General features: G+C 40.1%; 2 protein-coding genes across 4 annotated transcripts; one reads left to right on the plus strand and one right to left on the minus strand.

Moving 5' to 3' along the window:
- The first annotated feature begins 2,779 nt into the window (after positions 1 to 2,779).
- On the plus strand, positions 2,780 to 10,138 carry ppef2b (protein phosphatase with EF-hand domain 2b). Its single transcript, XM_008293751.1, has 19 exons — positions 2,780 to 2,836; positions 3,208 to 3,277; positions 3,374 to 3,391; positions 3,515 to 3,523; positions 3,615 to 3,742; positions 4,913 to 4,967; positions 5,148 to 5,323; positions 5,441 to 5,555; positions 5,648 to 5,694; positions 5,774 to 5,940; positions 6,075 to 6,111; positions 6,846 to 6,995; positions 7,108 to 7,458; positions 7,563 to 7,748; positions 8,122 to 8,264; positions 8,476 to 8,582; positions 9,331 to 9,494; positions 9,608 to 9,695; positions 9,954 to 10,138. The coding sequence occupies exons 2-19, from the start codon at positions 3,226 to 3,228 to the stop codon at positions 10,136 to 10,138; spliced, it is 2,178 nt and encodes a 725-aa protein (XP_008291973.1). The 5' UTR covers positions 2,780 to 2,836; positions 3,208 to 3,225.
- Positions 10,139 to 12,188: 2,050 nt separating this feature from the next.
- nup54 (nucleoporin 54) lies at positions 12,189 to 22,976 on the minus strand. 3 transcript variants are annotated; one of them, XM_008293754.1, is made up of 15 exons: positions 22,933 to 22,975; positions 22,360 to 22,467; positions 20,328 to 20,411; positions 19,996 to 20,160; positions 19,498 to 19,584; positions 18,425 to 18,583; positions 17,413 to 17,639; positions 17,135 to 17,322; positions 16,803 to 16,999; positions 16,669 to 16,723; positions 16,233 to 16,326; positions 15,598 to 15,705; positions 14,380 to 14,499; positions 13,496 to 13,606; positions 12,189 to 12,835 (listed from the first exon to the last, which is right to left on the minus strand). In XM_008293754.1, the coding sequence occupies exons 1-15, from the start codon at positions 22,973 to 22,975 to the stop codon at positions 12,707 to 12,709; spliced, it is 1,875 nt and encodes a 624-aa protein (XP_008291976.1). In that variant the 3' UTR covers positions 12,189 to 12,706. The 3 variants fall into 3 exon arrangements, with proteins under 3 accessions (XP_008291976.1, XP_008291974.1, XP_008291975.1); XM_008293752.1 differs by lacking the exon at positions 19,996 to 20,160 and having other exon boundaries at positions 12,190 to 12,835; XM_008293753.1 differs by lacking the exons at positions 19,996 to 20,160; positions 22,360 to 22,467 and having other exon boundaries at positions 12,190 to 12,835; positions 22,933 to 22,976.
- Between the last annotated feature and the right edge of the window lie 87 nt (positions 22,977 to 23,063).

Consider the following 23,063-nt stretch of genomic DNA (forward strand, 5'->3'; position numbering starts at 1 on the left):
TTTCCTGACAATTAGAGAAACATAGAATAAGGTACAAGCATGTGAGGTAATGCGGTATGTGGTAACGATCATTAGTTCACCCATGAAATTCTGCCAAGTTAGAGTTTGTCATTTTCTGAGAGTGATCCAACGCTGAGAAGCTGAGACCTGCCGATAATTTAAGAAGGGAGACTGAGTTCTTGATGGTGTTGTTGAGACCTGTGGAGCGTATTGACGTATTTAGGGTTATGAAAGACTCATCGGCAAAGTATTCAGGTAATAAACGCAAGCAAAAGTTTAAATTCAGCAATGCAAAAAATAATAATGCACAAGTAAAGGTCCTGCAGGAAAGAAAGGTACTAATTAAATATGTCATTATATGATACATAATACTGATGCATCCCTGTGTGATCTCAGGTGGGTTTTTTGGGGCATAAAATGGACATTTAAATGAATGATGTGAGAAGTTTAAAAGGCAAAGTTCTCATTAGTGGAACTCAGACATCTGAATTATGACAAGAAGCCTTAACTATATAATCATTTATAAGGCTATGATATCATCTCATTTTAGGAAATTAGTTGGAATTATTAAGAAGATATGTCCGATAAATACAGTGGAGTAAGAATAACAACATTTTCTCTGAGCTGAGATAGAAACATCAAGATACTTATTCCTCCTTGTCTCATCCTTACACATTAAATGATCAATGCAGGTCTGTATTACATCTCAGTTTATATTAGCTGCAAAAGAAAAGCACTGCAAGTCTTGTATCAGCGGGTGTCGGCTGCCTGATCTCCCACACAGTTCATATTCACTCAAATTACAGTGAAGACATGGCGCTTTAATGTAGTATCAGCTTTTTTTTTATATTAAGCTGAATGTACGGATGCATAGAGCAAGAACACATTGAAATATATAGGTTCTTAATTTATTTTCTATAGTAGTCAAACCGTAACAAATACTATTTTATGTTTTACTTTATGGGAACACAGTGTGTGAACACATTTATGTCCCCACAACATGGGTAATACACACCAGAGGTCACGGTGGAACACAGCAGCTTCAGAACTCTTACAATCGAGCATGAATGAGCGAGTCCTTGAGTATCAGACATCTCCCACAGCTTCCTTGTCGTACTACTGCTGGGAGTCACACCACCGACAGCTGCTGCTGCTGGGCTTAAACAAGGAGCCTTTATACACAGATGAATGAAATGCATGATAAACATGGGTGCAGATATCACAAGGGACGTTTTGTAATGCAACTTGAACACATACTATATGAGGGGAGTTTTACACGCTGCCTTTGAGAAATGGTAACTTTTCACCTTTGGCCAACGAGTCCTGGAGAAATGTAGCAGTATTTCATCCGCAAAGCTGCACTATCAGATGTTCAACCGTGGGAAATAATAATTGAGCAATAAATCAAAGATGTAAATATCAGTGCAGATAGCAGATATATTAGACAAGATGACAGATGGACGGTTGGCTGCAACAATGTAATGAAGTCTAGTAGCCGTATGATAAATACGACCTTCATGAAGCTCTCAATGTGCAGTTTTTTTTATCATGTCTTCCTTTCTGGCATTCTCTTGTCTATGTAACCATATTTACAAGCAACCATATGGGAAGAGAAGTTTATCTCAGTCTCCAGTGTACAGTTCCAGATCTATAGTTCTGATACCAACAATATCTCACACTTGATGAAAATCTTTTGACAAATACATCAGAATAAAGTCCATTATTAACCCTTACAAAACCCATTCAGTCTATCTAAAATATCACCCTCCCTTGGAATTTCTTTTTAAAAAAAAAAAAGTATTTAATTACCTGATATTATTACCCAGAAATCAGATTTCTGTGGCATGAAAGAGTCTATTTTTTAATTATTATTATTTTTATTTATTTATTTTTTTGTAAACTCTGGTCAGAAATTCAAATGAAATTCACTATGATTGAAAAGCAAGAAAAGAGGAAAACTTCCAAAGAGGTTAAATACTTTTTACAGGCACTGTATACACCGTATGTATCTGATATCACTTCATAACAAACTTCTATAGATATGAAGAAATAAACCTTTAATCTGTTTAACTGTGTTAACATCAGGATTAACACAAGGACAAACAATCGTGGAATACTGAACCTTTTTAAGTCAGAATAAACGGTGGTTTATTGTTCTTCTGGAGTGACATAAATAAAGAAACAATACTGTAATTGAACAGAATGACAAAGTTATAGGAAGTTTCTACCTGACTACACACCCTACAATACTAGTAGTTACACAAATTTACCTGACCAACCTAAATGTTACAGTTAAGAATCTAAAATTTACTCCAAAAAATTACCTGATTAATTAACAAATTTAGATTTGTGTCTAAAAAGAATTCTAAAAAAGGGTCCAAACAAGACAGTGTTTACATGTTACTGGAGACAGAGAGACAACAGTGATGCTAATATTCATCGTATGAGTCACAGTGATGACACACTGAGCTGAGACCAACACAACCGCCTCTCAAAACACTTGCTGCCCTTTATCAGAGCCGTCATGTGTTTATTCAGCGTAGATGCCAGCAGTAGTAAGGTCTAATCCTAATCCACTCGCATCTTGTTTTGATTAGGTGATCACAGGAGCCTCGGCTCTGATATTCTCAGCCTTTAGCCAGTGTGTCCTGGTGATGGCCGAGAGTGTGTAGCTGCGGAGAGGAGACAGAACACTACAGACACCGTCCTGTTTGGCAATGGAAAAGTCTGAGAGATAATGCATGCTTCATTTTTGCTTGTGCGTTTATAATGAAAAGGTTTCTTTAAAAGTGCTGAAGAAGTGAGGGGAAGTAATGACAGTGAGGTGACGTGGCAGGTAAGTGTCCTTTAGGAGAGTCTGGTGCTTTAGTTGCAGTTTAGTTGTTTAGCTGTACTGTTTTAGACTTTAAATGAAACACCAAAGTGCTTATTCTATTGATAGTTTCACAATTATGCTTTAAAATGTCCAGTAATTATAAGGAATAAGATTTATTTCTCCAAATTCTTTGTTTAAGTTGCTGTTGGTCCTGTTTGTGATCTATTATAAACATTTCATATCTCAATTGTTAGTGAAATAGTCGTAAAAATAGTATGTAAGAATAGAACATCTTGTTATTTTGTGCATAGAGATCTATTATAACATTATTCCCAGGTTGCAAAACACAAGGTCAGATATCTCCTGCATGAAAGTATCTTTGTCTCTGACAGTGAGAACAGCAAAGGGTCATGGGATGTGGCATGGGAAAATCAGAACTACAGCTGAAGAAATGTGACAGAGGTGCAGTGTTTATAAAAATTATTCTAGTAAATATGTTGTTTAGGATTTTTTTCAAATGCAATCCACCAACATCAGTGTCTTTTCTGTCATTTTCAGTGAGCATCTCAGTCCCAGGTAATTTCCTTTTTTTCCACCACATGTTTCACATTTTAACGCTTGTGCTTCAATCAGTATGTGAAATATTCTTAATAGCTGTTTGTTCACGTTTGCAATCCGATTTTCATGCACGCTGTGAAGCTGCCACAGGTTCGTCTTTCAGCATACCTATGGCTCAGTGAATGAAGGTGTTGGTCATTGAAAATCAACTCAGCTCAGTGACTTCCTCCTCCTCCTGCAGCAATCAGAGCAGCTCTGCTGATCCAGCGCTGGTACCGGCAGTATGTGGCTCGGCTGGAGATGAGACGCAGGTGCACGTGGAACATCTTCCAGTCTATCGAGTACGCAGGAGAGCAAGATCAGATCAAGGTGAGGTCATGCAGGTTTAAACACTTTCTAGCACTTTGGTTCACACTGAAATACCTCAACTAGTCCATAAATGCCGGGAATACTTGGGCAATAACATTTAAGATTCCTCAAGGGGTAAATCCTGAGGTGATCCTATGACTTTTCCTCCTCCTGTCACATTTGTTGTTGTTCAAAGCAAAACTATTTGGCTACTATGAGGTGGATCATCACAACATTTTTTTAGACATTCATGGTTTCCAAAGGATGAATTCTTCTGACACTGGAGATATTCTTAGTTTTGGATTTACTATGACAGGGATAGCAATAACGTCTTATTCAGACATTAACAATCCCCATTATGAGCCCTTAGCTTTTCTTTTAGCGTCATCATTGAGTCAAAACTTGAACATGTTCAGTTTATGATTGAACACCTAAAAAATAGCGGCAGCCCTCTCAGCACCAGCTGTACTTTGTGTTTGGTGCTAAATATCAAATCCTGAGTGCTTCAATAGAGGGCAACTGGACTTACTTTTAGTTCTTGAAGATGTTTTACCCCCTTTATTCTCATCCCCCCAAATCCCATTAGTCATGGTTCGTTAAAGGCCCAAGGTGCCTTGAGATGTAGTAGGTTGTTTAACTACCTAAAGAGAGACCTCAGGACTGCATTATAAGCACCTGATGAGTGGTGGTGTGGACCCCATCCTCTGTTTAGACAGTGTTGTTTTAGGTTGGCATAGATGGCTTCCTTTACTCCTCTCACATAATTTATAGTTAAGTATTTAATCATCACATTAAAGCCGTAGTTGGCAGGAATCTGTAAAAGACACTAAAAGAATGAAAAATCTTCCCACTCCTACGTCAAATGTGCAACTATAGTTGAGCTAAAACATTCATTTGTGGCTTCACCTGGGATTCAAACTCTTTAAAGTCTAATTCATCTAACTCATTGCATCGCCACATCCTGCTCTCATTGTCTCAGACCACTTGAGTGACAATATGCTGATAGGTTACACAGGATTTTTGCTCAATTAAGCCAAAACAAATTCTGCCTTCATCAGCTTTAAAATAAAACAGTAAACATCATATGCTATTTGTCATGGTCTGTTGAGATTAGAGTCTTGTTTATGAATCTTCTCTATGACATGGCCAATGATCTACATTTTAACAGATTTTTTTCCCCCTTTTGTGCAGCTGTACAATTTTTTTGGCTTCTTGATGGACCACTTCACCCCAGCCAGCAGTGAAAGTAAGACACTGACTCAACACATACCGTTTCATCCACCGACTTGTAGGTTTCATTAGATTACTGACAGTGAGCTAATCTGAGCTCGCTTTATCTGCTCACTGTTGAGAAACAGAAAGTGGCTTCTTCCCTTCCTGCACTGATCCAACTCCCTTTTGTTTCTTTCCTCTGTCTTTAATAAAGGAAACCTAATATCTCACATCTTTCGTGAGAATGAAATCTGCCGCGACACTGATTGGGAAAGATATTTCTGCTACAAGAGCATCGAGGTACCTGAAAGCTACACCGGCCCCCATCTGACCTTCCCCATGACCTTCTGCGGGGTGTCAAAGCTCGTGGAGGCTTTCAAACACAAACAAGTAAGTACACGCTAATGAAGTACACTAATGACAGGTTTTTAAAAATTAGAAAAACAAAACATTTGTAGCCTTTTTCTTCAGCACTCAGTTCATTCATGCATGCTTTTTTCCCAGTAGCAGCTCCACGCTCGATACGTTCTGCAGATTCTTGGAGAGACTTGGAGACTTCTAAGGATTCTTCCAAACATCAACTATGTCTCCATTTGCCATAACCAGGAAATCACAATATGTGGTACAAAATAGCTTTTACTCTCATGTTCTTCTGTAATTGCTCTTGAAACTTTCATTGTGCCCTCACAATAATCACAATAATATCTTTCCCAGGAGACCTGCACGGGCAATTTGAGGATCTGCTGCTGATATTCTATAAGGTATTCACATCATGTGATGGATCACACTGTCAGTCAAGGAGGTTCATTTTACCTGACGTGTTAAACTTAACCTGTCTAGAATGGTTTGCCATCGTCTGAGAAACCGTACGTCTTCAATGGAGACTTTGTGGATCGCGGCAAAAACTCATTGGAGATTCTGCTCATCCTGTTTGGGTTCCTGCTGGTCTACCCCAACGATGTTCACCTGAACAGAGGGAACCACGAGGACCACATCGTTAACCTGAGGTGAGCTAGTCTTTAGTAGCTTATTCGGCCTGTTCAGCCGCTTTATATTTAGCTTTAAGAAAACAGTGCTCTGTATTCAAGGTACAGCTAATGTGTACACTAACATGGTTTTATTCATTATGTGTTTTCTCCAGATATGGTTTCACTAAAGAAATTTTGGGAAAATACAGGGTAAGTCTCCAAAAATACTCTATTACAGGTAAAATCTATGTCTTTAAATTCCTTTAAAACTTGCAAAATGTACTTAAACCATCAAAAAACCCAACTTGATGCGAAAGTAAAATGCTCCTGTAAGTGTTATATTGTTATATAACTACTGGTGCATTAATGCCTAAAGTGAATTTTATTTCTGTAATTGTTTAATGTGCACAGTCCAAAAACATGTTGAGGTTAATTGGTGATTGTAAATTGTCCTTAGTGTGAACGTGAGTGTGCTTGGTTGTCTGTCTCTAAGTGTAGCCCTGTGATAGACTTCGCCAGAAGTCAGCTGGGATAGGCTCCAGCCCCCTGTGACCCTAGTGAGGATTAAGCGGTGTATAGATGATGGATGGATAATAATGGATATATATTTCATGAGGTCAGCAATGCTATGTGTCTGTCTCTGTGAGACTTTGCTTTGAGCTCTTAGCTAATGTGCTAACACGCTGATGCCAGAGGTAATAACGTTCACCATCTGTAGACTGCGATCAAGCTATAGATGCTAATTACCACTAAACACAGCATATCTAAGGAGACGACCATTAGTTTTGCAGGATTTGGTAATAAAGAAAGTAGTACAGGGACACATTACATATAAAACTACACTTTACAACATTAAGGTGGAACCAGAGGATAAATCATTTTTGTTTACAAGTAAATAATAGTTCCTATTGTTCATTTGTTACTAAACTTGACTTGGTCTGCAGGTGCATGGCAAGAAGATATTAAAACTACTTCAGAAGATCTTCAGCTGGCTGCCTCTGGCCACAGTCATCGATAACAAGGTGCTGATTGTGCATGGAGGGATCTCTGACATGACGGACCTGAACGTGATAGCCAGAGTGGACAGACACAAAGTAAGAGAGGACTGCAGCTTCAATTAACTGACTGTATTTTGGCCACTTTGAAAGAAGGGACTCCAGTCCAAAGCACAGTATTTATAATCAGAGTGTTTTTGAATGTGTGCAGTACGTGTCGGCCCTCAGGCCCACGAAGATCAGCCATCAAGCCATCAACGGCAGCAAGACTCAGACGATGAACAGAAAGAACGGAGAGGCCGGTGGACCAGCGGAAGGCCGGCGTCGAGTGTACTCTCTGACTCACCACAGCCCGGTTCCAGCTCAGAGACACCACCCTCCACGCCGCTCACTCCACAACCTGCCCATCAGCAATCAGCTGAGCTGGTCATTGGAAGATGAGCTGAAGAGGAGACGCAGGCTGGCTGGGTTTGACCAATCCTACGGAGAAATGAACAAGTCAGACTCGGACTCAGACTCAGAACCTGAAGGAAAAGAGACAGATGAGCGAGAGTGGAAACAAGTAAGTGACGGTTTCAACATACAGTATTTCTCTCTAACGTATGTAGTTTAATATTTTGAGACTTATATGGTGGGTGAGTTAACAGTACAGATATATCCACACAGATAGTAGACCTGCTATGGAGCGATCCAATGCCCCAGAATGGATGCATCCCCAATGAGGTGCGAGGTGGAGGATGCTACTTCGGACCAGACGTCACTGAGGAGGTGCTGGAAAGACACAACCTCCAGCTGCTCATCCGATCCCATGAGTGCAAACAGGACGGCTATGAGTTCTGCCACAACCGCAAGGTGAGCACAAAGAGACACATAAGATACAAGTTATGGAGGGAAAGATGAGTTGAAGATGGGAGAGAAGTGTTACCGTACAGAAATTCTTTGCATTTAGGCTACAAATTCTGATTGTTTTGAACATTGATCATCGATTATTTTCTTGATTAAAAATGTAGATCATCCTTTCCTAAGGCCCAAGATGATGTCTTCAGATGTCCTGCTTTGTCCACAAACCCAAAGTATTCAGTTTACTATCAAAAAGGGGTGCAAAAAAATACTCAAACTGATTAATTTATTATAAGAATAGTAATTTATTTAACAGCTGACCACTAATTGATCATCATTGCAGCTTTAGTTTGCAAATTTACCAGCTTTCCTGTGTTGCATCCAGGTGCTGACTATATTTTCAGCATCTAACTACTATGAAGTGGGCAGCAACAGAGGAGCCTACATCAGAATGGGCTGTGATCTGGTCCCTCACTTCATCCAGTATCAGGCGAGCAGGACGTGCAGGGAGCTCACCCTGAGACAAAGGTATGCAGCAAAGACGTCTGATATTACATTTAAATGTACGTCCAGTCTGCATTTCAGCAGCAAAAGAGTTTTTCATGACCACCGTATACCAGTGTGTAGAAATGTGACAGTGTGATAATACAACTGCAGATGGGTTTAAACATTTACCTCTCAGCGATTCAAGGACTTACACAAAGATTACTGAGGCTTTTTTTTCTCTGTTCTTTGTCAGTATCGGGTGGACCGAGAGATCAGCTCTGCGAGCTCTGAGGGAAACACTATTTGTGCACAAGTCAGATCTCATCAGTGCCTTCAAGGAGTTTGATCCCAACAATACAGGTGATTACAGCTGCTTTATGCTGAACATCAGCGATGAAATTGATCGCTCTAACATTCAGTTTTACATCCCAAGTGCTTCAGCACAAGGACGCTGGACTTCCTTTTGGTCCTTAAAGACATTTCACCTCTTATCCAAGAGTCTTCTTCAGTTCCATTAATGACCAAAGACTCACAGGCCTCAAGTGTGAATGGAGAGGGCTGACTGAAGGTGTTAATGGTGGGGAAGCAGTCTAGGGAGGAACCTCAACACTGTGTTATAAGTATTTGATAAGTGGTGTCATGGCCTTTTTCTGTTTAGAGGTGGCCCTTCCAGTTTACCATACATTCTTCCTTTGTCTCTCAACAGTCTGTCTTCTTTGTCCACATGGTGCAGACTGCTGTCTTCAAAAGAGTGGCCGATGCCTTTTAGCTAAGATTGCTGAGTCTTTTGCTGAGGGGCTGGCTCTCTTGTGTTTGCCGTGTACTTGTGGAACAGTTCTTAAATCTCCCCTATATTATGAATAAATACCAAGGACTCTCCACCATTCAAGTTAACAGTGAGTAAGACTCTTGGATGAGAGGTGAAATGTCTTCAAGATCCAAGAAAGAAGTCCAGTTGCCTTCTGTTTAAACACTGAGGATTACCATGACCTGGATGACTAAGAATCACATTAAATTGTACTCAACAGAAGAATACTTATCCATCAGACACCCAGAGGCAGCATATTTTGAATTTAAATACTCGTGCATCTTCTGGTGTGTTTCTCAGGGATGATCTCTCTCCGGCACTGGGCCAGTGCCACAGAGAACATATTGAATCTGGGTCTGCCTTGGAGGGTGCTGCGTTCCCAGCTAGTCAACAGCACCAAATATGGCATGGTGGACTACCAGCAGTGGATACGGGAGCTCTCAATCACTGAGCCCAAACTAGAGGTGCTTTGTTCTCTCTATTCATGGTCCCCAGCTGCTCACAGAGTTGTAATATAATGAACATTTCTGGTTATTCAATATATCTGAAAATAGATAATGCGTTTCTCTTCTGACAGATCTCTGATGCCAGTATCCTGGACACGATGTATAAAAACCACTCCAACCTGGAAACCATCTTCCGAATCATAGACACAGATCACTCAGGTGAGTAAGAAGCCAAACTCTGTTTTGTTCCACCTTTAAGCAATACTTCATCCCCTACACTACCACTTGTTAATAGGATTTCACTACCCAGGGTTTCAGTACCTGATGTACTCTTCAGACACTGTGCATGTGTGCAGAACTTCCTTGGCCACACACTAAATAAGACCAGCTTAAAGTGAATCAGCATGTGCTTCTCAACACAACACAGATCTTCTATGTGACAAGTTTCACATTTAAAACGAGGGCTTCTTCCTCCAGGTTCCATCTCTTTCGAGGAGTTTCGTCAGACCTGGAAACTCCTGAGCTCTCACCTCAAGACAGAGATCAGCGACGAGGCCATCGCAGACCTGGCCCAGAGCATCGACTTCAACAAGGACGGCAGCATCGACATCAACGAGTTTATGGAAGCTTTCCGACTGGTGGACCTCTCAGCACATACCTGACAACCTGGACCAGGAGCTGTAGCTTCACCGTTTTAGATATTCCTGATGATCTGCAGCATATAAAACTCTGAGCACCGTCTTGGATAGACTCGTTCACCTGTAACAACATTTGTGGAAGTTTAAATGGTTAATAGCACAGTACGACATGGGTAGGTTAATGGAGTGTATTATTTATCCAGATGCACTATAGATCTTTTCTACCTCTTAGATTTTTGGCTCTTTTTTTTATCTTCTGTATTTTTTGTATAACCTGTTTAGTTGGTGAATAAAAACCTTTATGCTCAGTGTTCTGTTGACAATGTCTGGCTCAAAGAAGTTGGGAGTTAAAGGGGAGTGCTACTGATTTTTACATATCACAGGCTTAGGGGAGTACTGGAGCATGTGTGGAAAGAAAAAATGTCCAAAGCCTGCACGAGATCTAAAAAAAATGTCTCAAGTTTCATGTCACATCAGAGAAAGAAGTTAAAAATGAGAAACTGTTGCACTGAAATTGATGAGCACTAAGACAAACTGGTGCTGAAACAAACGACTAACTCATCAAGTCGACTGACTTAAACGAGTAATAATTTATAAGATGGAAATACTTGTACATTTTCAAACTTTAAAAGGCCCAAATTTTCCAAGTTCAGCCTCCCAACTGTCTTATTTTTTGTCTTGAAGACTTCCCCATATACTAAAGGCATTTCTACCTTCCCCCCCAAACTTTATAGACTAATTTATCTAGAAAATAACAGATTAACAAGTGATATATATTAGTTGTAGGCCTGTACATCAATATTTCAAAGTAGTAGCAAAAGGGAGAGCTACTACTTCTGGAGAATGCACATTTGATAAGAACCAATTTGGTATTAGTCATTGATCTACGACTAATAATTTTTCGTCTGAGTTGTTTAAGTAACCAAAACTAACACGAGTTCATCTGCCAACATTATGCATATAAAACACAACATCCTGTTCTGCAAAACTAGTCTCTACAGCCACCAGTCACTTCTTCTATGCAGATACCTGTGCTCCACATACCATTGTGTAACGCAGACCCTTGGCATATGGGTGACTCTGCTGCACGAGGGGACGTAATCTGTTCGAAAGCTGCCTAATCAGTTCAACTGCCAATCAGTCTTTCATCCCTGTAGGGCTGTGAATCCAGGACATAAATCCTATCAACTCAAGCCCTGCTTTGATGAGATGTTGGAAAGATCTAGTCTGAAGAAGTAAACAGAGAATGTCAGGTGTCCCATATTAGTGCAAATGCAAACAATGCAAATGTATGTAACCTCTTCAGATTAAAAACACACAAATAAACATGCACGTAAATGGCAGAAAAACAGACACAAAATCAAGCTTCCTTTACAGCTGTGATTACCAACCAGATGTACAAGTACCCTAGACTACTATTAACTGTTAAACTAATAGTTAATGGTATTAAAGTAAAGAACTGAGTGGACCTGAGTAGATAAAAAGTAGAGACAGCCAAAATGAATACATAAATGACTCATAATATACAAATTATGTCGAAAGAGAGATTAAATAAATGAAGAAGTCACATGAAAGTAGTAATAATTATTGAAATTCTTAGCTAAAAGCATGGATGAACACTTGAAATAGCTAGCCAAAACTGGAAACTGTTGGAAATCATCAGCTGACAGGACAAATTGTTAACTAACAAGTGTCAAGCTAACAGAATTTACAGTTTAATTAAAGAAATTTAAATTTTAAACTAATAATAGATAAGGCGTAATGATGAAAAGGTGAAGAAATGGTGAAAATAGCAATCTAAAAAGAGCGCTAAACAGTTGAATTTGATAGCTAACGCGATGGTCAAATAGCTCAAATTGTTCGCTAACCATATGGGACAATCACTTGAAATGGCTGGTGAACATTATGAAGAAATAGTTGGACATTTTTTAAAAAAGAAAGATCAAAGATCAAAGGTTGACGAAGTTGTTTCTAAATTCAACAATGGCCTGTGAAGGGACATCAGTTAATGAAAAATTCAGGAACCAGTGCTTTACAGTTCGTATGTGAAGGAAGAGATACAGTGGAGAATGTGTTTTCAATTTAAATGAAATTTATTTATATTCTAACAGCATAAAAAAGAAATACAAAGATGTATTTACAGTGTTTTCAATCGTGACACACACACACACTCAACCCCACAACTTGTTTACATGCCTGTCACATTCATAGTCTCATATCCATAATCTGATTTGACATAAGGGAAGCCAGCTATTATTAGACAGTGTTGAGTCTTTCCATTGAGCTGTCTGCATCAGTCCAGGAAGTGCAGACTGACCAGTTGTTTTGCTGGTACGGACAGTGGGGCCAATGACGAATCTGCTAAAATGGTGGCAAAGAATGCAAACACAAATTCAAACGGATCTTTTCGATGAGAATGTTCAGATAGCCCTCCTAAGATCCAATCTAAAGGAAACAGATCACTTCAAGATTAATCAAACACCCTGATAAAAGCACCACGTTGACTGGTCTGGGTCAGAGGCGTGACACTTTTAATAGGACTGATACAGACGGTCTGAGTGTGCGGGTGTGTTGGTGGACAGGTTGGCAGACTCAGCTCAGGATGCCTCCTCTCAAGTGTCCACTGTCGCTCAGCCCGTGCTCTATAAGTTTGATGTCTTCCAAGTCGTCTTTGATGACGCTGATCAAATGACTTAAACCATCCTGTTGCTGTTTCAAGTGCTGAAAGCAAATATACGCAAACCGTGGGTCAGTTCAATGCATTAAAAACAAAAAAAACACACTGGTATTGTCCGGACATTCACAACTGTGTATTTAAAGTCTGGGTTTGTATTTACAAATCTCAGAATGACACACTCGTGGTCCAAAATTTAGGCCAAGCAGTAAAAGAGTTTAAATATCTTCAACTTTGGAAATCACTCATATCTTGGTCAATATTTGGGAGAACTCTAGGAGTTATCAGTAAATACAGCTCAGAAGATAATAGGAATTATTCCAGAGACCGACCTTGTGTGTGACAAACAATAATAAATGCTGACTTTGCAGAAAGCGAGATTCTCACAATGTTGCACTTTTTTGCAACAGCGAACATGCAGCTGTGCAGCGATGATTATTCTGTCAGTCACTTCGATCATGCTATCAGCACCTCATAAAGATTATACACATGATGAGAAGTACTTTCGACTTGACGCCACCTGCGTGATTCCCTTTGTTGTAAGTCAGAGTAGGACACATTGCTTTATAGAGTCCTCCTATGTAGTGCTGTTAACTATTAGGCGAGTTTCAGCAGATTTCCAAGAGCAGTTCTTGGATGTTTTGAGCCCAGGAACTAGTACAAGGCACAGCTGTGAAAATCAACATGACGTAAATGCGCCGACTCACTTGTTTGATTTCTCTGAGCAGGTCTGCATCAACACTGTAGCGCTCTTCTGATCTCACAGCTCCAAAGTGGTTCTGCATCCGGATTTGGGACATTAATTCATTCAACCGACCCTGGATAAGACAAGACAATACAAAAGTAAAACACCAAGTAAATTGTTTGTCTCATACAGTAGTTTGATTTCCAACGGTTGCCAAAAACGTAATCAGACCCAGCAAAATGTGACTCAGGAATGCAGATTGCCTAAATAATTATTGGAATAACTACAAATATGAAAAACACCGTTTCTTAACCCACTGAACCTCAAAACTCATCTGAATGTTTGGAGGGAAAATTTTGCCAAAATTACAACATTTATCAGAAGGCATGACTGATTCAACTATGGCCAACAGTCATGTGAAAAAAATGCAGGGACTATTCGGCTGAACTGTAGGCTGTGCAAATAGGGACAAGTATAGAATATATACATATATATATATATTAAAAAGCTGTAAAATATCTATACTATGTCAAACAACCATTTCTCCTGTATTGGTAACACGTGTGGGCACTTCCAAATATGTTGTACGTACTGATTCCAGGTTTATTTATTTCACGAAAATTGCAAACTCAGACAATAAACCTTAATGGGTTTTTTTTTTTTTTTAGATTAATGGCAATATAACTTTATTATAATGTACAAAAAGAATTTTTGACCTCTTGCTACTCCTATTCGTGACTGTGCAATTCCCATGGAGGACTTTACATTGCAGTCAAAAATGAGCCCACAGTGAGTAAAAAAAAAATGTGACAGGATCCTCCAAACTGCCTGGCTTTTATAATTATTCTGCTTAATGCATGGAAACACTTCTGTGTTTACTTGATGCTGCAGTTTAGACACACTTGCCTTGAACTGTGTGGGAGCATTGAGTTCAGACTGAATGGTGTCCAGCTGCACCCTGAGATGCTCCTCATCCACTTGGATAGCGTAGCCACTTTTCCTCTGAATCTCTTGTTTGATCAGCACCTACCAGGAAAACAGAGAAGGGGGAGGAATAAATCCAGGAGAATTACTAAAGAATCAATAATAAAGCAAGGAATTCATTCAAATGCAATTCAATGTACAACTGGCATTCATTACAGGTCATTTCACTGCTCTTAGAAAACAAGAGTTAGGATCCTAAATGTATTTTCAAACAAAGAGTTAGAGTTAAGAGAGTTAAGAGAGCCATAATACGCACGCAATATTTGGTATGCAACCTACATATAATAAATGACCCCAAAGGTACAGTTACAGTCCTGTAGCAGCCTGATTATCTTGTCCTTGGTGTAAAGGGAGAGCAGCTCCCTGATCTAATGTCTGACCAATTTCCAGCCCCCTTTTTTAAACAAAATATTTTCACTGATTTGGTATCCAAACACTTACTCTTTGCAGTCACACCTGCTGCTTTCAAATGATGCCTGGGATTAGGCCACAGCTATTACAGGACTGCTTTTTATTTTTTTTTTTATTTTATTGTTTATTTGATGTGGACATCACAATCACATTGGACAGACCAGATGCTTTGTTTGAGTGTTTTAGCACATGTGCTAATTCGCAACACTTGTCCACAGGAGGCTTTTTGAAAATGATAAAAACAATAAAAGCAATAAAAAAAGAAGGAGAGAGAGAGAAAGAATGCAGTGTAGAATAACTTTACAACAATAAAAGAGAAAAAGAGAGGCAGCTTTCCAAATAAAATACATACATGAGCTAAAATGCAAAGGAAACATGGTCAAGCAGTCACCCAGTTAAAAGCTATTCATGTGAATCACCCAGGTAAAAGCTATTCATGTGAGCACTCTTGTTTTGATTTTAGCCATTTTTTGAGTCCTTTGCTAAAAGCAATACTGTTGGTCTCTAATTTTAGAGTATTGGGTAGAGAGTTCCAAAGTTTTGCCCCCTTTGCAGCTTTCTAGGCACGCTGTATGTACAACGTCCTGTATGTAGCAACCTTGTGTTGTAACTTTTATGTAAAAGCGATCCATGAAGTAGTGCTTGAAACATGAAAACTGGCATGTTACATGTTTGTGTAACAGGATGGCTGCAAGTCCAAAATGAGCTTTAGAAGTGTGAGGCAGTTACCTGCAGCACCCTGTGAGAGAGATCCATCAGCTTCCTCTTGTACTGGGCAATCTTAGCCACAGTAGTCGCCTGGTTCTTCTGCAGCTCACTGATGTCACTGGAGATAATCTGCAAGTCCACAAGTGCATGAGTGAAAACAGGAGGAAGGGAAACTGTTGACATGTCCAGTATTTCTCCTTTGACTTTAAGCATTTAAAAAAAAAAAAAATCAAGCTGAAAGCAAGATAGTTGTCCAAATTTACATCTAAATCTTAGATGATACATCAGTAAATAATCTCACATTCAATGTACAGAAAATGAACAGAGAAAGGACACTTATGACAGCAAATATATAGAGGATTTACCTCTCTAGATTTAAGCAATGTAAGAAAAAATGATTTTAAAGCACTTCTAAATCCTGACACTACCACTTGCAGCTATATTTGTTATAGTTATTCCAGCAGAAAACAACCTGTTGGCAGCTAGCATGAACTGGACATCTGTGTACTGTCCTTGACGAGACAAAATCTGCTCCAAAATTCCTTCGTTGATAATGAAACAACACTGAGACTATGTCCAGTCTTCTTCTTCTTCTTATTACTATTTTAACACTGAGAGGAAAAAAACCCTACAGAATTAGCTCTATTCTTACTCACATCCACTCTGGTCTGGTGCTGTTTAGTCATCTGCTCTTGGATCTGCAGCCTGCGGAGCAGCTCCTTAAAACCCACCATGGGCACTGGGATTAACCTGGACGAAACACAAAAACTGTATCTTAACAAAGAAGGAGGATCTGTGCCATCATACACCTTATATGTAAAGTGTCACGTTCAACCTTGACTTCTCTGAATTGGCCAGAGCATTTTGTTTTGTGGAAAAAGAAAAACAATGAGTATTTTGAATCATTTGTAGATGTGTCATGGAGTAGCTACACCTAGTTTAACGAAATCTTAGAAAATTGTAGGGGAAAAAAACCCCAAAATGCATAGACTGAAAGAGTTCTCACTCTTTAACTGTTCTTGGCCTCTTCCTATTAATCAAAACACCAGTCTTTATGGGAAGCCTTGAGCAGATCTTTTTAAACCAACTCACCTCTCTGGGTCAGGGTTGTCCACCTTAGCCTGCTCCCAAATGATGGGATCCACTCCTGGTGACAGAAGACAGCACATCTTAGTGACTGTTCAATGCAACATACAGACACTTTGTTGAATTTGACGCATATTTACCCGCTGGAGCGTTCTGCAGCAGGTGTTTGAGCTGTGTTGGCGACAGCTCTGTGCGTGTCACTGACATGGCCACTCCAATCTGCGTGAGCTGGACCTTAATGTTGGCCTGCTCCAGATAGCTGAAGAGCGTCGTAGCCGGGATCCGCTTGGAGGTTCCATTAGGAGAACGTTCCACCACGTAAATGATCACCTCTGTTCTGAAAGGCAGAAGGCACATTTGTTTCGAATGAATGAACTATTAGAATGTCTGACAGCAAAAAATTCACATAATCTGCACACTGGGAGGCTTACAGTAGAAATCCATGTGAGTGTGACGTGTTATAGGAACTTACTGGTCATTTGGCAGCGCTTTGACACCGTCTACGTTGACAGTGAGCGTCTGGTTACTTCCCAGCACCTTGTGCAGGGACTCGACCAGCTGCTGCTGCTGAGCTCGAACATCAGCCTCCTTTTTATTGAGGACCAAGACCACTAAACCATCCTCATCCTTACTCACTGGGACGCAGCTGTAACCCACCGCCTGAGAGGCACAAGACACAGATGGCCGACATTTAATATTCAGAGTCAACCAACCAACAGTTCAAAACCATGCACTGATGTCAACCATCACCTTGAACCTGCAGAACGGGTTCTCCTGGGTAAAGTCCACAGGTGGGTTGTTGGTGCTGTAGAAGCCCTTCCCGGTGCCCCAGTATGCCTGCAGCTGGTTCCATTTGGCAAGGATGGTGTCTCGCTCGTCGCCTAACAAGGTGGGAGCTGACAGAGCAGTGACCTGCTGGTAAAGCTGGGTGGGCTGAGCCTGACCCTGCGCCTGGGCCTGCTGGCCGAACAAGCCTCCTGGTCGAGGAAGGACAGATGAAATCACAGGTCGGAATGTCTTATTCTAGTTATATTTTCTCTTTATGTCAACTCATTAACTTAAACACGGTATTTGCAGCCTACATCTGAGCTTCGGCTGAGTACTAAGGCTGAAATATTTCATTTGTTGCATGCTGAGGCTGCCTGCAGTGGTAGGAGGTGTGTAGCACAGTTAACTCTGAATCTGTTCTAAATTTTGTGAAATGCACAGTTTCCAGAGTGCTGGCTGTGCTTAAAGCAACTTTTTTTATTTTCTTTTTGAGGACAGGTTGATTATTGTTTTTCAACCCAAATAAATTTGACCATTTGTGCTTTTCAAGGTTTTTCCTGCACAGAGGAATTTTTGGCAAGCCCTAAAGAGGGTTTGGCCAATAACAAAGAGAACCTACCAGCACCAATATGAGAGGAATTCAGAATAATTCAAAACTTGACTAGTTTTACTAATTGAGGTTTCATTTATTCTAGCACAATGTAAATCTTCGGTTATCAAATCGTTGTGAAAAAACAGTAAAATGCATAGATTTCTGTCAAATAAGACAATACAGACTCATTGCTGTTACTGCACATGAACCTATGGTGCTTACTGACACACAGTTACCCCCAAAAGGCCCATTCTGGTTGTCAAGTTAGTAATTTACCAATTTACAACCGTAATGCTGGTATCAGATGTAATGTTTTTGCAGTGGTTGCCTTGTTCACGTCACAATTTTCCCATCTTTGCACAGAAACAATTAAAATGTAATTTAAAAAAAACAAGTTCTCACCTTGCTGCTGCTGAGCTGGCTGGATATTAAAGCCTCCAAACCCACCCAGGCCAGTTGTTCCTAATCCAGTTCCAAATCCTGATGTGCCAGCAGCGGCCCCTGTGCCAAGCCCGGACGAGAACCCAAACCCTTTGTTCTGCGTGTTACCAAACAGGCCTCCTGAAACAGAACAAAGTGCCAACACAGTGATAAAATATGAACTGCATTAATGCTACTGAACACCAGTTAGGTCTACGGTGAAATGTGCTGCCAGGTTGGCAGAGGGATCGCTGCAGGAATAAAAGGAAGGACTCATGTTAGGGTAGAGTGAGTGAGACATCTTGTGGCTGGTTAGTGCAGGTAGTTAAGTTCAAAGCTGAATATGAGGCAGTGTGTTAGAGTACAATTCTAGGAGAGCAGTTCAGAAGACTAATAGAACTTTGGTGTTAATCAAAATGTGTTTTCCCATTCTTCTTTTTAAAACCATTTTGACGTGCTGTTCACTACTTAAATGTCAGCAAACACACCTGAAACCCAATTTCATTAAACAGTAAGAAGCAACCATGTATTACACAAAACTGACATTTTCTGACAAGCAAACTTGTATCTTGTCTTCTGCCCAATGAGTTAATATATTATTAATCCATTTAATTGCTGTTATTAACTTAATACGTGAGAATTAATCTTTAACATCAATGAGCCTCATATACTAATACATTTTTCCAAAAACAGCATCTTTGTTATTTTTATCTTAAGTTTTACAGCGAGCCTTATTTGGGACTTCTAGGTGCAACGATGGTCATTAGCCGTCTGAATGAAACTGACAACTGGACAGGGTTTTGACGTTCAGTGAAAAGCAATGGTGTTTACATGTTTATAAAAAGCTTTTGTTTTTTAATTTGGCCAACTGGTGAAGCAGTTTTGTATTTTTATTCAGACTGGTTTTATCGTGTTTTAGTACAACTGATCATTCTCTCAGTTGGTCAAAATTACCAGACGCTTTATTAATGCTGTGTGTGTATTTGTTTTCTTGTACATTAACATATAGAACTACAAAACAGTTCTGTAAAGCGGTGGAGGCCACTGTTGCTGACCTGTGGTGTTGGAGGGGCCAGCAAAGCTAAAAGTTGACCCCGGTGCAGCAGCTGTTGTTGTTGTTGTCCCAAAACCGCCAAATGCGCCTGAGAGACAAAGAAAATCATAACAAATTAGATCAAAAAGGTGACACAGAAAGGGGCAAAAGAAAAAAAAGAATGAAATAATGGACTATTTGACATACAGAAGAACAACAAAATCATGATAAAACTTTTAGGATCATTACAAAATTAGAATTTGACTTCATAGACATTGTTCTTCTGACTTACAGATAGATGAAAATGTACTGACTTTCCACAGCAATCATATGAGAGGAGTCGATAATTCAACAATTAGTCTCTTCATGCAAATACAAACAGCAAATCTTGACGTTTTATGAAATGAATCAAGAGGTGAGATGAAAAAAAATAAAAATCACTGCACCACATAGATGTGAAAAATGGATGAAAATGTGTATTTACAGACACAGATTGTACTGAATCACAAAGGTCATCTACCTGTGCTAGCCAGGCTATTACCAAAATTGAAAACAGTGCCAGTGGTGGTTGCTGTACCAAAGCACCCCACATTAAAGCTGACTGCTGCTGGGTTGGCATTTAAACCAAACCCCCCAAAACTAAACCCACCAGCCGTGGTGCCTCCAGCTCCTAGCCCCCCAAATCCTGCAGCCAAAGCAGGCAGGCAGCAAGAAAGAGAGAACGACACGGAGGAGTTAAATGACACAATGCCACACCTAGCACGGGCTTATTATTTGTTAAAACAGTGAAAATGCCTTAAAAGAGTCCAGAAATGTATTACAAATTATTGGCTATCATGACGTGCAGCTTACCAGTATTGGTGGAGCCGAAGCTAAATCCTGTGGCTGGTGCAGCAGCAGTGGTGGTGGCTGCCCCAAAACCAGGGGCTGTAAGAGCTACGAAGACAGAGCAGAAACCAAACAGGTGGTCACTTAAACCAGTTAGTTAGAGGTAAATGCAAAATGAAAGAACACCTAAAGACAGTCAACACAAATCATATGCAAGACTTTGCTTTGTGATAGTGATGTAAACAAAATAGTAATATCCAATAAAGAAAGCAGCTTGACATCACAATTTGTGTTTTTCCAAAAACTTTTTGTTACACTCGAGATCTGCAAACAACAATTCAAATTTTCTGGGGTTTTTTGTTTGCTTTTTTTTCCCCTTTACACCCTGTGGAACCTAACGAGCCAACAAAATAATGTATTCAGTTTGAACACAGCACAGTGATTTCAGAAAAAGGAAACACACATTTGATTCTAACCAGCATGTATTGAGATTATCAGAAAAAACGTGTAAGATTGGTGTTCTTCAACTGAAACGATCAAAGAATTGCTTCTTTTATCTCTACTGCTGCAACTGAGTTCATAGATTAACAGAAATGATCATCATGACACCAGACTTAGCTAAATATTACCAGCCCTTCATGATTACTTCATTTAGTTCAGTATTAGTTTAGTGAACCACTGACAGTTTCCCCAGTGATTTGTGTTCTCATTTACCTTAACCAGCAGTAACCTGAGCCCAGCCTTAACCCCAACCAGAAGTACCCTGCTATGCTTAACCTCGACCTGTTGTCTCTCTGCTGCCTCAACACATCTTGAGCTCAACCACAGAGGACAGTGTTATAGAAAACACAAAGGAACACAACAACAGAACGAAATCAGCTTCATTTAATTCACTTCACTTTGGTTCTTCCAGTGTGGGAGACGTTCCCAAATCCTTCCCTTAAACATGCAGCTGTGCATTAGGGCTGACCAATCAATTTCAAATTGAAATTGCATTTCTAAAGAAAGCAACCAGAAAATCACAAAAGCTGCGATAAAAGATAAACTAGGTGTAGCTATTAAATAACAAAACAAATACCGTAATTCAATGTTACTTAATTCAAGTAGACTGAATCTTCTAGAGGTTGATTGTGCCCGTCTGTTGTTCAGCGGATACTACAGGGTTCAGGCATGCATGACGTGGTTTGACTGACAAAAGGCCAGCCTCTCGTTTTGCAAGTATGTGTATTCCTCCATGTGACAGTCATAGTTCTGTCTCATGTGATAACGCTCCATCACATTTTAAAGTTTTTAAAAAAAATTGTATCACAAACCAAATTGTCATATCTGTCAGAAAAATTGGATATTTTTCCAAAAATCGTTCTGCCCTGCTTTATACTGCCCTTAAGCAGGCATGGCAATGTACTTCTGTCAAATTCAGTTGACAGTGACAATAACGCTGACAACAAGAGCACATGCATCACTTTTGAGTGGCTCGTCCAAACAGCATGTCTCACTTAAACTCATAATCTTATTATTATTTTCTTTATTTGTTTATTCCCTTTTTGCACTGTTTGGAAATTGGATTTATTGATCTCTGCTATTTCTCTCTCTCTCTATGTGTGTGTGTGTGTATATTATTTCTTGTGTGTTTTATTTCTTATTCTTATTTACCTTATTATTGTTTCGGTGTGGAACAGGTACACAACGCATTTCACTGCGCGTTATACCATGTATAACTGTGTTTGTGACCAATAAAGACTTTGAATCCTTTAATAAAACGGCTGGATGGAAACAGCAAGGATATTTGAAAACAGCATAAATAAATCTTAAAACCGGTAGGTACAGAAAACATCCGTGTGGTTTAGTTCCCACCTCCAAAACAGAGCCAGCACAAAGCTGCTTCATAAACATCTTCTAACGTAGGATGCGGGACTATCTCCCAGACTGGTGAATGACAGTCCCAGTGCCAACACTAACAAAAGCGAGTCTCTCCTTTTACAGTACCACAGCCGAGCAGCTGTTAATATGACCAAAGAGAGGAGCTCCTCCGTGTGGATCGGAGCTGTGGACTTACTGCCGAATCCGGACGAGGCGGTGGTGGTGGTGGCTGCGGGGCCGAAGCCAAACGCTGTTGATGCTGTTGTCTTGGCACCAAATGAACCAAATGAGAACCCGGACGTGCCTTTTACAATAACAAAAAGCGCTGTAAGTGCTGGCTGTCATGACAGTAACGTTACAGCTGAATTTGACAGGCATCGAGCTCCTCCGGTCCAAAAGTAACGTTAGCTTACATGATAAACAGCAACATGTGAGGACTACTGATAGCCAAAACAGCTAGCGAGGCAGAGTACGTTACCACTGGTAGCAACTCTGCGCTGCTTCACCGAAGACTACTAGCATTGAAAGGAGTCACCATATATCAGACGCAATATTTATTTAGTTACATATGCAGGTGCAGCACAGCTTTTAACGTTAGTTTACCGTTAGCCGGCAGAGGACCACCGTCATGACTGCACCACAACGGCAGCCCGGAGTGAGCCGTTTACACTTAGTCATCATGTTTACGCACCAAAGTGACGTTGTTTTGATAATAAATGTGTTCCAACCTTAAAATAAATACCCCCAAGTTAAGTAAAAACGTCCTTACTTGCCGCTGTGTTGCTCGTGGGGCCGCCAAAACTGAACGCCATGTTGAATGTTGTCGCCCCAGTTTTCCTCTTCTTCTTCTTCTTCTTCTTCTTCTTCTTCTTCCTCTTCAGTTCAGTCAGTTATCGTCCG

Source organism: Stegastes partitus, unplaced genomic scaffold, assembly GCF_000690725.1.
Source record: "Stegastes partitus isolate 25-593 unplaced genomic scaffold, Stegastes_partitus-1.0.2 Scaffold909, whole genome shotgun sequence".
In the NCBI taxonomy this organism is placed as follows: Eukaryota; Metazoa; Chordata; class Actinopteri; family Pomacentridae; genus Stegastes; species Stegastes partitus.

What these genes read in the sequence shown, in the direction of transcription:
- ppef2b (XM_008293751.1), top strand. Translation starts at nt 3,226, where the DNA reads ATGGGATGTGGCATGGGAAAATCAGAACTACAGCTGAAGAAATGTGAC. An exon ending in CACCCCAGCCAGCAGTGAAA is followed by an intron (nt 4,968 to 5,147) that starts GTAAGACACTGA and finishes TCTTTAATAAAG; the next exon opens with GAAACCTAATATCTCACATC. An exon ending in ATGAGCGAGAGTGGAAACAA is followed by an intron (nt 7,459 to 7,562) that starts GTAAGTGACGGT and finishes ATATCCACACAG; the next exon opens with ATAGTAGACCTGCTATGGAG.
- nup54 (XM_008293754.1), bottom strand. Translation starts at nt 22,975, where the DNA reads ATGGCGTTCAGTTTTGGCGGCCCCACGAGCAACACAGCGGCAA. An exon ending in GCCAGCTCAGCAGCAGCAAG is followed by an intron (nt 17,640 to 18,424) that starts GTGAGAACTTGT and finishes TTCCTCGACCAG; the next exon opens with GAGGCTTGTTCGGCCAGCAG. An exon ending in ACCCGTTCTGCAGGTTCAAG is followed by an intron (nt 17,323 to 17,412) that starts GTGATGGTTGAC and finishes TGTGCCTCTCAG; the next exon opens with GCGGTGGGTTACAGCTGCGT.